A 16,698-nucleotide genomic window follows, 5' to 3' on the forward strand; every position below is an offset into this window, starting at 1 on the left:
GAATTCTATTTTACGATTTCCTGACTTCGCAAAACGCTCAATTATATTTTCAACATTTACTAAAACGTCTCTGTGTACATTAAGTAGTGCCAATTCGACTAATCTGTCTTCTGTCATTCGTGTTCTTAGCCATGTTTTAATTCTTCGCAGAGTTGAGAAGCTACGTTCAGCACTGGCAACACTAACTGGACATGATTTAATAATACGGAACAACTTCTGAGTGATTGGATATTGTACGGGGTCACACAAATGAAAAACAACAGAAAGATCAGTAGTCAGTGATTTGACTCCTCCTCCGTCCTTGTTCATTCTAAAGCATTTGCTCTGCCACAATTCAACTTCCGATATAAATTCAAGTTGGGTACTAAGTCCAAGAATGGTACCATAGAAATTACTGATTGCTGAAACAGATTCGACAACATCTTTATGATTTAGTTTAATAATATTTTCTGGCATCAAAGAATAGATTTGGAGACATTGCAAATTTTCTTTAGAAAAACGAGTATTTATATCCAATATCAGTGCATCAAGAAGAGGGATGTAAACTGATCGCCTGTAATATTCTTCCAATGAATCAGAAGGTACATTTTCACGGCATGTCTGTCGATGCACAAATCTTTTGTAGGTAAAAGTGCCATCTTTTTCAATTATTATTTTTTCTGCTGCTCTAAAAATTTCCAAAAACATTTCTTCGCAGTTTTCTCTCTTTTTTGTAAAACATTTAACAGGTCTTTAATGCAATTTTTTGCATCATGTAAATTTAAACTTTTTTTTTGAAACAATTCACTGAGGCCCTTTGTTAGAGAGAATACATACACAGCACAGCCTAAGGACACAATAAAATCACTTTCTCTAATTGCTGTTAATAAAGTTGTTGCTTTTGATGAAGTTGTTCTGTCATTCCATTTAGATATATTCTTTAGCGCATCAATTATTTGTGGAAGTTCAATACTAAACATCAGCAATGCATCATGTCTCTCAACCCATCGTGTTTCGCAGAGTGAAACCAGTTGTGAATTTATCATGTTCTTTATTATAAAATTTCGTTTTGCAGAAGCATTGAAAAAAGCAACTACTTCACTAATAACACCCAAACAATTTCTTATTGCTTGTACATTCGAACTTTTTGATAAAGTTAAATTTAAAGCATGGTTATAACAAGGACACCAGACTGCATTCACTGCAACTTTTTGAATTTCAACTACTGCTCCTTTTTGTAACGAAGACATAACACTGCAACCATCTGTTCCCACACCAACACAGTTTTCTAGAGAAAGGTGGAACTTGTTTGAAAACATGTTTATAACCGATTAACCAATAATTTTGCCGTCAAGAATAGGTTCAGTGTCAATTGATGCAGTAATATCAGATTGGTAATTGTTGTCATGTAGATCAACAAATCCTGCAAAATCTTCTCGAACTGATCCATCAGACAGCAAGTAACGTAATATTATAGTCATTTGCGACTTATGTGATGCATTGGTTGTTTCGTCAATCATAATAGCATAATACTTTGATTCTCTAACGCGACTCAAAATTTGTTCACATATTTCCTCCCCACAGCATTTAATTAACGCATTTTGTGTGGTTTTGCTAATATAGGTTGCTGATGCTCTAGCCGTTTTTAAATGATTTTCTAAATTTGAATCTCCACTGCTTACTCTAAATTTTAGCAATTCTCGGAAATTACCTTCATTTTTAATCACATCAGAATCTTCATCATCTTTGTCTAATATACTGCCATCATCTCTGTGTCCTCTGAATGGAATACTCTGCCTTCCTAAAAATATAATTGTTTCCACAATAGGTATCAATCTCTGACGATTCTCTAAAACCTGCTGAAGCCGTTAAGCATTTCTCTGTTTACAATATTTATTGCTGGTTCATTACAGTTTTTTAAAAAACACCTCCCTGCTTCAACAGCTTCCTTGTGGTATGTTGCTTTGTCATGCATTGTTAAATCTCCATCTTTGCCAAACAGTTTAGCAAACACTTGTAATGGTTGTTTAACAAGCTTCTGAAGTTCCATTTGTTTGTGAGATCCTGCAGTCAGGTGTTATGAAAATAATGAGCAATATTTGCAGTACAATCCTTTTTTATTATCTGAATAAACTAGCCATTCATATTTTTCCAGATGAGAATGATTAAGATATCGCTTTTCTTGTTTATTTTTCTTCTTGTGAAGTGAATGTGGCATTTTGTAGTCAGCTGGTGGCTTCCATGGCGATTCTAACAGACTTTTTTTTGTCAAATCATCCATAAATGTTCTAGCAAATTTTCCAATATCATTGATAAACCCAGATTTAAAATCTTACTAGAAAATGCCTTAGCAATTTCAGCTGTTCCAGTCTCAGTTGAAATCTGTTCATTTTCAGAAAAAAGACTATCATGAGCTATGACTACTGAATTGACATTCATATTCCGGCTGTTGCTGTCCATATTATTACTTGTTTCTGTTATCTCATGTTCAACATGTTCAGTAGAAATACTATTACTTGTTGAAGCTTCTGCTGATGTGGTTGGAAGTGGAAGTTTAGTTGTTCCACCAACTTCATTAGTGACAGTAGAATTAGTTGTAGATGCTTCAACAGACTTTTTTCTCCAAAAATGAATCCAAAATACTCTGTGGTTGTAAAAAATTTGTTCTCTTCATTTTCTTCCGATGATAATGGTTTGTTGTAATTGTTCCTAATATTTTATAGTATTATAAACAATAATTAATGAATGTTTTAATTTAAAAGTAACTTGTATTTACTATTTTTGTCGTTTTTAAGTAACACAACACAATACACAACCATGGCGCTTGAAAACGAAAGTTAGACTGTTTAAAAGTGAATAGTGATATAAAATTAAAAAGTGCATATTTAAAAGGATTACTTAACACTACAATAATGGGATCCGTAGTAAATAATATGATTACTACATCACTCTTTTTAATAGAACAGAGTAGATTTAAGTTTACTGACATGATACGGGAGTGCGAGCTACCGCGAGCGTGCACACTTGCACCGTCTTTACCGATGCTGATACGATCGCGACATATATGCCGTAATGTCTTAGTCACAAAGATTGTTATTTAAAGGGCAAATTGAAAAATAATTTAAACGTTTTTTTTTTTTGTGGGCTTGCCCGCCTTGCAGGCAGTTGTGGGTTGCCATGATGGATAAAAATCGCCCCCCCTTACTAGATCACCTGGATCCGCCCCTGGGTAGGCTAGGGCTTAACATTAGTTAAAAAGTTTCAAGTAAAATAAAAACGCTGAAATATGTAAAATAAAATACCTAAAACATGTAAAATTCCAAAAACGTAGAAAAACATATTTGTAGGTAGATGAGTTGAGTTAATGATTATAAGTAAGCTAGGGCCCTGAGAGTAATTTAATTGTAGGTAGGTGACTGACTACTATTCTTGCGACTTTTTACTAGTTTTTTGTGATGTGTTTGTTTTCGCTTCACAGCCCCACACCAACAAAACAAACTACATTTTATTCTCGTCGTGGCCTTAAATTTTACCTTTTTGAACAATCTTGTTAATAATGTCTATTTATTTATTTAATTATTTATTAAATGTTGACTGGTTTCTAGTTTTTTTAAATTTGGTTTTATAATTTTTGGATATTTCTTGATTTAATAAAAGCAACTACTGTGTTTTTCTTTCTTTACTAAAATCTCGAAATTGTTTGTAGATCTGTACAGTTAAGTGTTTGTTCGAGTTTGGACAAGCCTTGCAAATATTTTTCAAATATGGTTGATTGATTGGTATTCGTTGGTTGATTAGTTGATTGAATGAATGGCTGGTTGATTGATTGGTTGATTGATCTCATAGTATTGTATATATGAAAAAAAATCCGATTAAGCCAACATACGGCTTTACTTGGCCACTGTATTTTACCAGACAAAAGCAATTTCTTTATTTATATTGACAAAAATAATTGTGAAATGAATATATTGACTTATTTAAAGCAGTATATGTAAAGAAAACCGCCATGACACTGTTGTATGAGACCCAGTAAGCCACTGCAGTAAACCAACGTATGATTTCAGCAACCATAATTTCTATGAGCACCAGCAGAATGTAAAATATTCATTGAATATAATGAAAATAGTTGTTCAAATAACAATTTTGATCTATTTAGGCCGTTTAGTTCATGAGCAAACAAATTTTTAACATGATCGAATAGTGTAAAAAAGGTTGACTATAGTTCAATCCTACTAAGCCAACCAAAAGCCACCGGATTTCACAGGACCAAAAGTATAATTTTTATATTCAAATTAACAACAATAATTTAATAATACTTAATTTTATTTAATAAAATCATAATTTTATTTAATAAAATTAAAGAGAATTATTACAATGTTTTAAGCATATTAAGTCAAGTAAATATTTCATATAGCTTGCTCGTTAAAATCCATACAATTTCGTAAGCCAATAATCCAAGCATGTCAATGCTTGGATTATTGATTATTGCTGACTCTTGGATGCTGACTCTTGACTCGAACGATAATAAATCACCCTCCAAATCTCATCCGGAAGTAAGCTTCTTGTTCGACCGTTAAAAGTGAGCGAAGGCCGTTATATTTATTATGTGCATTTCTTCATTAAACTATCTACATGTTCATCGATATATATATATATATATATATATATATATATATATATATATATATATATATATATATAATACAACACTAAAATATATAATACAACACTAAAAAATTCTGAAAAAGAGAACGATCTTGGACTGCTAATCTATTGTTGTGGTTTAGGTAAGTTACCGCTACAATGCTCAGAGACAGCTTATAGTGCACACAAGGTTTTAGGTTGTCTGAGATTTGCTAACAGAATATGAGAGGGGTTAAACTATCCATTAGAAAACGGTATTACTTATATGAAGTTATGGTTGTAAGTTTTTGAATCGATTTTTAAAGAATTTATCGATTTATTGCTAAATAACCATTTTTAGTGGCGGATCTGTTGTGAGCAGTGTTTTTCTTAAAAGCCAGAAAAAACTCAATTTTTAGATAGGGAAACGCCGTTTTCAAGTACAAAATTTACCAAAAAATTGGCGTGTTAAACAAAAAAATAAGTCGTCAGCCTAATTTTGGCCACTCCAGTGAACATTTGGCTAATTTTTTGGCTCCCATCAAATTTTTAAATTTATTAAAATTTTGGTGTCCCTCCTGCAACGTTGTTTGAATCCGCCACTGACCATATTAAAATTTATGAAAAAAATTTATTTGAATTGAAATGAGCCAACAAAGCATTTTGCGCGAAGTTTTCATCAACCTTGAAGCGTTTTTCAAACATTGCAATTATTCTACTACGGTTTTCCAGCCATATGGTAAGACACCATATATATTGATTAAACACATTAAAAATAACATTTAACCTTGCCATCTTGAACAAAATTTTAGCGATGATTTGTCGATCTATGATTCAAATCGTGTTTTTGTCTTTTTTAAAATGGTATCCAAGTAGTGAATCTACTTTACAAAAAATTAAGCATATTAAATTGAAATAAATTGTTACTCACCTGAGTTATTTAACGCAAATGATATTAATAAAATATAAATTAAAAAGTCTTCTTCCGACAAAATGAATTCCTTAGTTAGGTGAATAAATTTTTACCGATGATGCATGTCGTTAAGTTAGTTGAGATTGACACAGCAGCAAAATCCGCAAAAAATACAAAGTTTTGGTTTTTGCATGATTTATTCCAATCATCTTGTTGATAGATATGTGTTATATTATAAATTCAACAGTCTATTGAGTAGCCTGTATGTACTGTACATCAGTGACGGATCTAGACAACTTTGGAGGAAGGCCAAAAATTTGAGAATGTTTAAATTTTTACGGGGGAGGCCAAAACTTTAACGGGGGAGGAGAGGGCAAAGACTTGTGGTAGTGTGGCTGACGACTTTTTTTGCTTATCACGTTCAATTTTTGGTCAATTTTACACGTAAAACGGTGTTTTTTCTAAGTGCTGTACCTATATATAATATAACATATACACATGTATATAATATATTTCGTATCGTTCCTACCCTCATCTTTATCATTACCGTTTGCCGATATCTTTATGAGGATAGCAATAAAAACGGTTGGAAGCAACAAGTGTATTGATGATAACGTACACAAAACATCCCCTCATTATAAAATAAATTCATGCTCACTTAGTCGCTTCCTATACTTAATTCATTCATTCATTCATTCATTCATTCATTCATTCATTCATTCATTCATTCATCCATTCATCCATCCATCCATCCATTCATTCATTCATTCATTCATACTTTCATTATTCATTCATTCATTCTTTTTTGTTCGTTCGAGCATTGATTTTCGTGAATTTATTTGTTACATTCATTTACCTGGTGATATGGAAATTTATTCAAATCCATTCAAATTCACTTTTTACTACATAGTTTACATAAATTAAAAAAACCATATAGTAGGAATTTTTAGTTGAATTTATTTACCATCACCAGTTAGGTTACTAAATCTAAAAAAAAAATAAAACATTGTGATTGAACATGTAAATATTTCGCTGAACATGAGAAATATTCAATTGCACTTCATTGCATTTTTATTTTATCGTAATGCGTCACATTACATTGTCGTACCAAGTACTACTCAGTATTACGGTGAATGCTTTGGATTGGGTAGGATAGAAATTCGACTGAGGTGTTCAATCGAAATTTAGTTACAAATTTAGTTACATTTACCTCAATCCTCACCACATTTTCCATCACAAAGAAGGTTTCTACACGATATTATCAGTATTATATAAATCTGTAAAATATTATTATACAATTGTATTACAAATATATCGTAATTCAAAATATACAGCAAGTTACAAGCTAACTAACAAAGCGCACACAAAATAACTCTCTAATTTAAAAATGTATTAGTTAAGCGTTTCATTTACATACTTACCTTTACCTCCTAGTGATTGGCCTATGCTCGCTGAAACTTTGTCCTCATTAGTTTTAATTGATCCTAATTCACGTTCTTTAATTTGAAATTGGCGCCATATTTCACGTGATTTTCTGTTGCTGCAATTGCAACATGATTCTATCTAAAGCCATCACTCGCACTTTTACAACGTCTTTACAAACATTCGATCGTCATCATCATCATTGTCTTCATCACCAGCATTATCATCATCATCGTCATTGCTATGTATTTGTGATGATGTTGCTGCTGCTGATGATTATGATGATGATGATGAGGATTGGCTGTTTAATTAAAATGAGAGATTCATCATAATTTTACTCAGCATCATCGTCCTCAAACCAAACCAAATCAAATTGATTACAGTCATCATTATCGCTCACCGCATGACCACCACCAACACCAGCACAAATATCATCATCAACAACAACGACATCACCATCATCAAAATCATCATAAACATCGACGTCATCATCATCTGCATCGCACCTAAACAAATTGTACATAAGGATAAGCATATGCGTTTGCAAGGTATGTATGAGTGTTGAATACAACATTTGGATATTTACTGATGCAATATTACCATGCAGAGATTTTACATATTATATTATAATTTGTAAGCAAAGTACATGCATTACAATATAAATGCACAATCACATAAGCCCAAAAGTGTTTTTCTATATATATTTACACATACAGACACACGCGTACCCATATATGCATTCAATGTTATAACACGCGCATACACGAACAAATACAATTGCATCCTCGTGCACTCTTCTAGGTTGTTGTGCACGACAGAAGTACAACAGACCAAAATTCTACGCATATTGTCTAAACCAAACATTTTACAGAAATGCTCGTATCATTCATATGCGAGCGGTTAACATACATTTGTAATATATAAATAAGTGTTTCAAATAAATTTATATGCACATGTGTGTGTATATGTATGTATGTGTGTATGTGTGTGTATGTATGTATGTATGTATGTTTGTGTGAGTGTGCTTGCGTGTATGTAAATTAACATATGTATATAACAAAAAGTGAATAAAAATGTATTGAACTTATTTGGAACCGGCTCCAAATCAACATAATATAAAATGTATAAAAAACTTTCAGCTTCGTGCGCAGTTCCAGGCTGGTTTAAAGTTTAATCAGGCGGAGTAGACTGTGGATACATAGGTGTATTATTTCACTGTTTTTTAATGTCTTTAGTTTGCTCGTTAATGTTTTGAATATAAATAGATTTGCTTCCGAATCGGTGCTGGGTATTAAAACCGACTTATTAAATTAAAATCTTTTTTTATTTATAGTTTTTTGACAATTGCTGTTGCGCGGTTTTCTTTTGAAGTCTTTTTTCGTTTGAATTGATTGAACCGAAGTTTTATTTGAAATAAGGATAAATAAATAATTTTTTTTCAGAGGTGCACGTTTTAAGAGTTTTCTTGAAGCAAATTTCGAATGAATGATTCGGTCTTAACGGGCAGGATTGGGGCTGACATGAGTGACACGAGGAATGATGGCGGCAGTGACGATGATCACTACGACTTCCATGAGTACGATGGAAAGTTTTCTGCTATCCTGCAAGAAACAGGAAAGTGGATTGAGGTTCGTTTGTTCGTTCGTTCGTCTGCTCGTTTGTATCTTGCTTTTTAATTTTTTTATGGTTATTATTATTTACCCTATCTTTGATTCGCTTTTTTTGTTCATTATTAATTCGTTAATTAATTGTTCGTGTGGTTATCACCTTTTCCTGTGTATTTGTGGCTGGTAGTCTCCTTTCTTCGTTTGTTCATTTCATTTTTTAATTTAAATTAAAACTAAAGTCAAAGTGATTGCTAGTTTTGATTATTTTCGTTTATTGGTAATTTAATTTAGATTTTAGTTAATTAAGTTAAGTTATAATATAATGTTATGTTAACTTAATTTAATAACTTAACTTAATGTCAACTTAATTATAATATTATAACTGTTATATCAGTAAGTTACCAGAGAATGGATTCAAAATAAATTGATAGTTGGTGTCTGTGTCTGGCCATTCATCTGGTTGCTTATTTTGTTTGGTTCTTGTTAGTTAGTTGGTTTTGGTTAGCTATTGGTTTTATTTATTTATTATTATTGATTATTTTCCTTTGTTGTTTGTTCTGGTTGCCGGACCGGTTGGTTAGTTTAAAATTTATTTATATTTTGGCTATAATAATCAATAATGTATGTTTAAACTATAATAGTCATAGTGACATAATGTAACTAGTGTATTATTATAATATTAAATTAAATTAATATGGGCATGTTGCTTTAATTTAAAATTAACATTAACTTGAGTTTCTTTCTATTTTTTGCCAATCAACTTTAAACTTTAAAGTTGATTCATTTAAATTTTTAAGTTTAAAGAAATGTCACTATTAGTGAATACCGGTGATTCACTAATTACTTGCGATGCAATGTGTACCTCCAATTTTCAATTGTATTTTTTTAACTTATTTTTAGTTATACTTATTTAGTTTTTAAGTAAAAAAACTTGTTCAAACATGTTAACATTTTATTTGTCAAATGAATATTTTTAAATTTATTTGTAAATCAATCCAAGACCTTTTTTATATTAGGTTTGCATTACAATTTTCAATTCATTTTGTCATTTGTTACACTCCTGAACACATGCTTGCTTGCACTGCACACACTTAAACAGATGATCACTAAGGAGAAGTTGAGATATCCGCTTGATTTTCTGAAATCCTTGCAAGATGGAGTCATCCTATGCAAGTAATTATTATTTTTATTATTATCAGTGGTAGTAATAATAGTAGTTGTAGTAGTAAGTAGTGGTGGGGATAGCGTTATTAGTACTATTATTAATTAACTTGTACTTGATGTACATGGATCATAACATTTAATTTGTGAATTGAAGAATCATAACATTTAATTTGTGAAGTGAATTAATAAATTGAATTCATGGTGAACCTGATTCTCTTCATGATCATATTTGTAAGGATTTTACTGTTCTCCACTGAAGTGTCGTGCATTTGAATAATAAGTAAAATGGGGGGAACATTGTTGAAACATTTTCCATCTCAATCTTTTTCATCTGGTGTCATATTTGATTCAAAATGATGGTTCTATTAACCTCAATTAAACATTGAATTTGTTGTTAGCTATTGCACCAAATATCTCTACAAAACTGTGATGATTTTGAGATGGTTTTTAATGTTAGGAATTGCATGCAGGAAGTCAGGTATGTCGTGCATCTTATTTAAAATTTTCTAATCTGGTGGATGTACAAAAGTTGAAAAAGTTTCGTGCATCTGCAATGTTTACTCCTTAGAAAAGATTGTGCATTACAGTGTAGACATTATATTGAATAGATGTTAAAATTGAAAGCATTGAACATCCATGTTTACTCAGTGGGATGTAGCAAAAAGTTTCAAATGTTTGTCATGGGTTTAGTTTATTGTAACAGACTGACAGACATTGGTCTGTGTGATCTCACCTACCATGTGTACACAAAGTATGGGTATTTGTATTCTACCCATAGACAACATAACATATATGCAAATGATTTGGTATATATATCTTGCAACATATATTTTAAGGATAGAATATGCAAATGATGGGTGATAATTAAAATATATATGTCTATAATATAAAATTTACTTTTGAAATATTGAAAAGCTCAACTCTAAGCTTTCGAAAGTTAAAAATTTGGTAGATTAGATCAAATATGGCATCAGTTATGGTCTCCTTCCAACCATATATAGCTGGAAAAAGACCATACGTACGTACCATCCCATATATACGTATGTATGCAAATGATGATAATTTGATCAAGAGGTGGAATCGTTATTTTGCTGTTACATGACACCATTTCATGATATTTTTTCATTTTTTTCATATATGTTTCTGCTATTTAAAGAATGAGATTAATATAACATTGTGATGAATATGGTATAAAAATTAAATTGCAAGTAGACAGACATTAACTCTCATTCCCATTTTTGTTTGGTTCAGTAAATTTTCTCCAACTAATTGAAGCTCATTGAACAATGTTCCTCATCATCTCAGGTTATTGAACAGCTTGAAAAGAGGCTGCATCAAGAAGATCAACATGATGCAGACACCTGTTGCCTACCTGGTCAGATTTGTTTGTTTCTGTCTTTCCATGTTGTTCGTTCGTTGTTGCAGTAGTTCTGCTTTTGTTTTGTGGTGGGGCTATTGTTAGTGTTTCATGTTTAGTACTTGCATACTCTGATTTATATGTAAACCGCTATTGCCCAGTTTAGTTTAGTTCTATTTTTGTTAATGATTTTTAAATGTTTGTATGGTTTTTTGAAGCATCGAATAAAAAAAAACATACAATCTTTTAAAATCTTTTAATTTAAAAAGGATTTGATTAGGAATGTCTGTGAAAATAAAAATTTATAAAAACAAAATTTTTTATATAAATTTATAATTGGAAACTAATGTTTTTAATTAAACGCAATTATTGAAAAGTATGCTTGATAAGGTGAAATTAATAAAAAGTTCATAAACAAAAAAATATTTTACATTATTTCAGTTTATGTTTGTGTTTATGTATGTGTGTGGGGAATACTTGGTTCATGGGGAATACTTGGTTCATGGGGAATACTTGGTTCACAAGGGAACCAGCGCGATTGATTACTTATAGGTCAGGGGAACATAGATCGATGATAGACTATATATTGGTAAGGGCCAAACATAGGAAGTATGTGAAGAATGTGAAGGCGATACCTGGTATGTTGCAGCATAGTATGGTTGTGATGGATGTGACATCAAAAGAAATGGGGAGGAGGAAGAAGGATAAGTTTGTGGCAAAGAGAAAGACATGGAAGTTGCAGGATGCAGAGGTGAGGAAGGCATTTGAAGTGAAGGTGGCTGAAAATTGGGAGAGTGGTAAGGATGGAAATGTTTGGGAGAGATACAGGAACTGTGTGTTGGCTACGGCAGATAAAGTATGTGGATGGACGAAAGGAAAGTGTAGGCATGGTGAGACGTGGTGGTGGGATGAAGATATAAGAAGGGTTTTGGAAGTCAAGAAGGAGAGGTTTAGGGTATGGAGAAGGGACATGACTGAGGAAGCGGAGTCTGAGTATAGGAAGGCTAAGAAGGTTGCAAAACAGGCAGTGGCAACTGCAATGACGAAAGCATCAGATAGGTTAATGAAGGAAATGGAATTTGATGTGAGTTCGAGGAAAATGTTCAAAGTAGCAAAGCAGTCAATGAGGGATAGGAAAGATGTTATAGGGAATGGATGTGTTTGGGATGGATCTGGCAAGTTGTGCATAGATGAGGAGGAAAAAGCTCATATGGAAAGGTTGATGAATGAAGAGAATGAGTGGGATGGAGATGTGGAATCCGCGGTCACACACGGACCTATAGAGAAGGTGACGATGGAGGAAGTAGAGAAAGCAGTTAGAGAAATGAAACTAGGTAAGGCGACAGGGGTTTCGGAAGTGGCGGCAGAACATATTAAAGCGAGTGGGGTGATAGGAATTGAAGTTATGATGAGAGTTGCTAACAGTATGTTTGATGATGAAGGTATACCTGAGGATTGGCGACACAGTGTGTTGGTGCCGTTGTATAAGGGAAAAGGAGATGTGAGAGATTGTGGGTCATACAGGGGTGTGAAATTACTAGAGCACGGAATGAAGGTAGTGGAGAGGGTGCTTGAGAGGAGGTTGAGAAGTATGGTGACAGTTAATGAAATGCAGTGTGGGTTTATGCCTGGTAGGGGAACGGTGGATGCGTTGTTCATGGTGAGAATGTTGCAGGAGAATTATAGAAAGAAGAAACGAAGATTGTACATGTGTTTTGTGGACCTAGAAAAGGCATTTGATCGAGTACCAAGGAAGGTCATTGAATGGGCGTTGAGGAAGAAAGGAAAGAATGAGAGACTTGTTAAAGCTGTGATGCAGCTGTATGAAGGGGCAAAGACGAAGGTGAGGGTTGGAAGGGGGATTTCGGACGCTTTTAGTGTTAAGGTAGGAGTGCATCAAGGATCAGTGTTATCACCGTTTCTGTTTGCAATTGTGATGGATGTTGTGTGTGGAAACATAATGGAGGGGTTGTTATTTGAGATTTTGTATGCAGATGATTTAGTCTTGATGGCTGATAGCATGGAAGAATTGCAGTTAAAATTTGACAGATGGAAAAGTGTTATTGAAAAGAAAGGGTTAAAAGTTAATATTGGTAAGACGAAGGTAATGGTGAGTGGGGAAGGTGGGGAGCGAGTGATAAGTAAAATAGACCCCTGTGGGGTATGTGATAGGAGAGTGAAGGCTAACTCGGTATTGTGTATAGGATGTCAGAAATGGGTGCATAAGAGATGTAGTGGTGTGAGGGGGGCACTGAAAAAGTTGGAAGGCACGTTCAAATGTAAGAAATGTGTTCATGGTGTGATTAATAGGACGGACGCAAGGACGGGGTTGAGTGGTGGTATTGAAAGAGTGGAAAGCTTTGTTTACTTAGGGGATAAGCTGAATGCGGATGGAGGATGTTTGAGCGCAGTTTCGTGTGAGATGGATGAAATTTAGGGAACTGGGTGGGGTATTGTGTGGAAAGAAATGGTCAGTGAAGATGAAAGGGAGGGTATATAAAGCATGTGTGAGAGCAGCGATGGTATATGGTGGTGAAACTTGGGTGTTGAGGAGAGAGGAGGAAAGTGTACTGCAGAGGGCTGAAAGAGCTATGGTGAGGATGATGTGTGGGGTTAAAGTGAATGATAGGAGGAGTAGTACAGAGCTGATGTCAATGATGGGACTGAATGAGGACATTGTGACATTGATAAGGAGATCGAGATTGCGGTGGTATGGACATGTGTTGAGAAGGGATGAAAGGGTCGGGATTAGGCGAGCGTTGGAGTTCGAGGTTGAAGGAGTGGTAGGAAGGGGTCGTCCGCGATTGGGATGAAGAGAGCAGGTGGAGAAAGACAGGGTGAAAGCGGGGTTGCGTGATACTGAGGCGAGTGACAGATGTAGATGGCGTCGAGGGGTATTTCGGTTTCATCATAGGTAGCCAAACGGCAACCCCGATCTCGGGGAAAATGCCGTCTAAACGTGTGTTGTTGTTGTTGTTTATGTATGTGTGTGTAAATTTGTATGTGCGTGCGTGAGTGTGTGTGCGCGTAAATGTGTGATTTGTGTGTTTGCGTGTGTGTGTGTTTGAATGAATTAGTCAACATATGTAATGTATATGATTATGCAAATAAAAACTTTTCAACAATTGGTTTCACAAATACAACTACTTATTTGTGTATGTGTCTATTACTTATTTCAACAAACAACCGTTTTGTCTGTGTTTGGCGATTTTGAATTTGATAAATGTACATTTTTGTGTAAGCTATATAGTGGAGAAGAGTCTGTGGGGGTATGAATGAAGATGCTAATGTAATGAAGTTATGCCCCAAAGCTTCATGATGGTTTGGTGGTGTGGTTGATGAAGTAATGTATTTTGATTACAATGTGGCTGGTGTGGGATATTAGGTTCTGTAAAGTGTTGGTGTTTGTGTGCTACTTGTCAACATCATTAAATGCTAATTGTGAGCTTGGCACTTTTATGTTGTTGTTGCCACCTGATTACAAATGTTCAATCACCCCCACAACATCACTTGGAGGTCTACTTACTTTTTTTTAGCTGTCATCATCGTCGTCATCATCAGGTACCATTTTCTTCTTTTCTGTCTTCCTACTTAAATCTTGATCATTATTTTCATTCTCTTCATTACAGTTTCATATTTCTTTCACATTTCTTTTGTCTCTACTGTTCTATTATCATTGTAATATCTCTTTATTGAGTAAACTTCTATGTCAGTATAATATTAACATCATTTCTGCAATGCTATTTTTTGTTTACATTTCTTGTCCTACCTGAAATGTTTAATGTCTGCTTGTTTTTCATCATTACCTACTTAGTCACGTGATGATTATTACCCTTCTGCACAGCTTCCAGTTTTATAAACAACATAGCATATATCATCATCATCACTATATACTACTGTAACATATTATCTTCAAAAGATCATCAACTGTTCAATATTGATGATATCAACTTCATCACAAACATTTTTTCTTACCTTCATCATCATCATCAGTGCTGCTATCATCATCGTCATCATAAATTAACGCTACATAAATAAACATCGTTATCGTCATCATCATTTGTAAGTTTGGATTGCATTGCCGGAATGTTTATGCTGTTAAAAAATAATTAAAACTACTGAGCATCATTATCATAACGCAACTATCAATATCATGATATCATCATTACGTCATCCCATTATCATCACAATTTCAAATGTTATCACATTAGGATCGTCATCTTTGAAAACATCATCATCATCGTTTTTCAAACACAGTTGCCAGAGCAACGTCATCATTAATAACATCACAAACAATATCATCATCATCAACAACAACAATATCATCATCGTCATCATCATCATCGTCATCATCTTCACCGTCATCATCACAGGACAACCTGAGTTTGTTTCAGAATGTATGCAGGCAGGAGTTCAACATGCAGGACTGCCAGCTCTTTGACATCAGAGATCTCGATGACCTTGACATTCGAGGAACCATCGAGTGGGTGATGATGATGATGATGATATGGATGGTGAGGGGGATAATGGAGGTGATAATGATGACGGGGATGGTTATAACGGTAGCGATGATGACGATGGAGATGGTACAGCTACTGATGATGATGTTGATGATGGTGATACTTGCGATGAGATGATGGTGATGAGGACTATGATGGTGGAGGTGGTGGAAGTAACTGGTCAAACTCTTTTGACTAAGGTGACTAATTTGCTGGTACCCATGATATGAGATGATGAATAGGTAAGAATGATGACATTCAGGACGTGGCTGATGTTGCTGATGTAGACGATGAAGATTGTGATGATGACAAAGAGACTATATTATATTTGACCAGGAACCAAGAAGAATTTGTAAAAGAAACTGTCAGACGTATTAATAAGGTGATTGTTATTGTTGTTGATGTTGTTGTTGATGTTGTTGTTGTTGTTGTTGTTGTTATGTGGTGGTGTTACTTGAAGTGTTATTACTCTTATGTTTTATTTTTTGTGTGTTTTTACTTTCTTGCATGTTGCCTTGTTGCTGCTGTTATATTTAGTATACTTAATATATTTAGTATATTTAGTTTGACGTCATTTTTGTTCTTGTTGCGTTGCCATTTCAAGTCATTGAAATACGGAATGTTGTATAAACGTTCTTCGTCATTGTATCACCCTAACTTATTATGTTACTACTATGTAATGTTGTTTATTTATACATCATTATCTAAGTTGTTGTTACTCAGCATCTCTGGTGAATGCTCTTTATTTGGTTCTCTACTCTTCTCTGGTTTTCATATTTTCTGCAAACCAGATTATACATGTGGAAGGTGCTGATTGACAATTAATGAGGTGTTAACTACTTGCCCTTAATTTCTTTTTATGAAATGCATCTAACTTGATGTGTTTGTGGCATGTACGGTAAAACTCAGTGGAGAATGCAATGTCATATCTATGTATCACCGTGCTGACACAACCTTCATGTCATTACCACTTTTATCTTTGATTGTACTTTTTGTATATCGAAAATATGTAATGGTAAAATACCATTCACATTCCCATATAATGATGTTCTATCTACCTATGTTTACTGATGCTTTGGTCTTGTTGTTGTGCATTTTGTCATAATTGATTTGCAGTTGTGAATGTGGAAGCGC

The 16,698-nt window shown here is 33.9% G+C and overlaps 2 protein-coding genes across 2 annotated transcripts; one reads left to right on the top strand and one right to left on the bottom strand.

The window, feature by feature from the left end:
- HELRODRAFT_153376 (hypothetical protein) lies at positions 1–231 on the bottom strand (the record flags this gene model as incomplete). The annotated part of the gene is made up of 1 exon (XM_009010960.1): positions 1–231. A coding segment is annotated over one exon (231 nt), but the record flags the coding sequence as incomplete, so codon positions are not given.
- Positions 232–8,418: 8,187 nt separating this feature from the next.
- HELRODRAFT_159034 (hypothetical protein) lies at positions 8,419–16,378 on the top strand (the record flags this gene model as incomplete). Its single annotated transcript, XM_009010961.1, has 6 exons — positions 8,419–8,565; positions 9,644–9,717; positions 11,014–11,083; positions 15,439–15,552; positions 15,827–15,946; positions 16,274–16,378. The coding sequence occupies 6 exons, from the start codon at positions 8,419–8,421 to the stop codon at positions 16,376–16,378; spliced, it is 630 nt and encodes a 209-aa protein (XP_009009209.1).
- Positions 16,379–16,698: the final 320 nt, after the last annotated feature.

This window comes from Helobdella robusta (assembly GCF_000326865.2).
Source record: "Helobdella robusta unplaced genomic scaffold HELROscaffold_1, whole genome shotgun sequence".
Lineage (NCBI taxonomy): Eukaryota > Metazoa > Annelida > Clitellata > Rhynchobdellida > Glossiphoniidae > Helobdella > Helobdella robusta.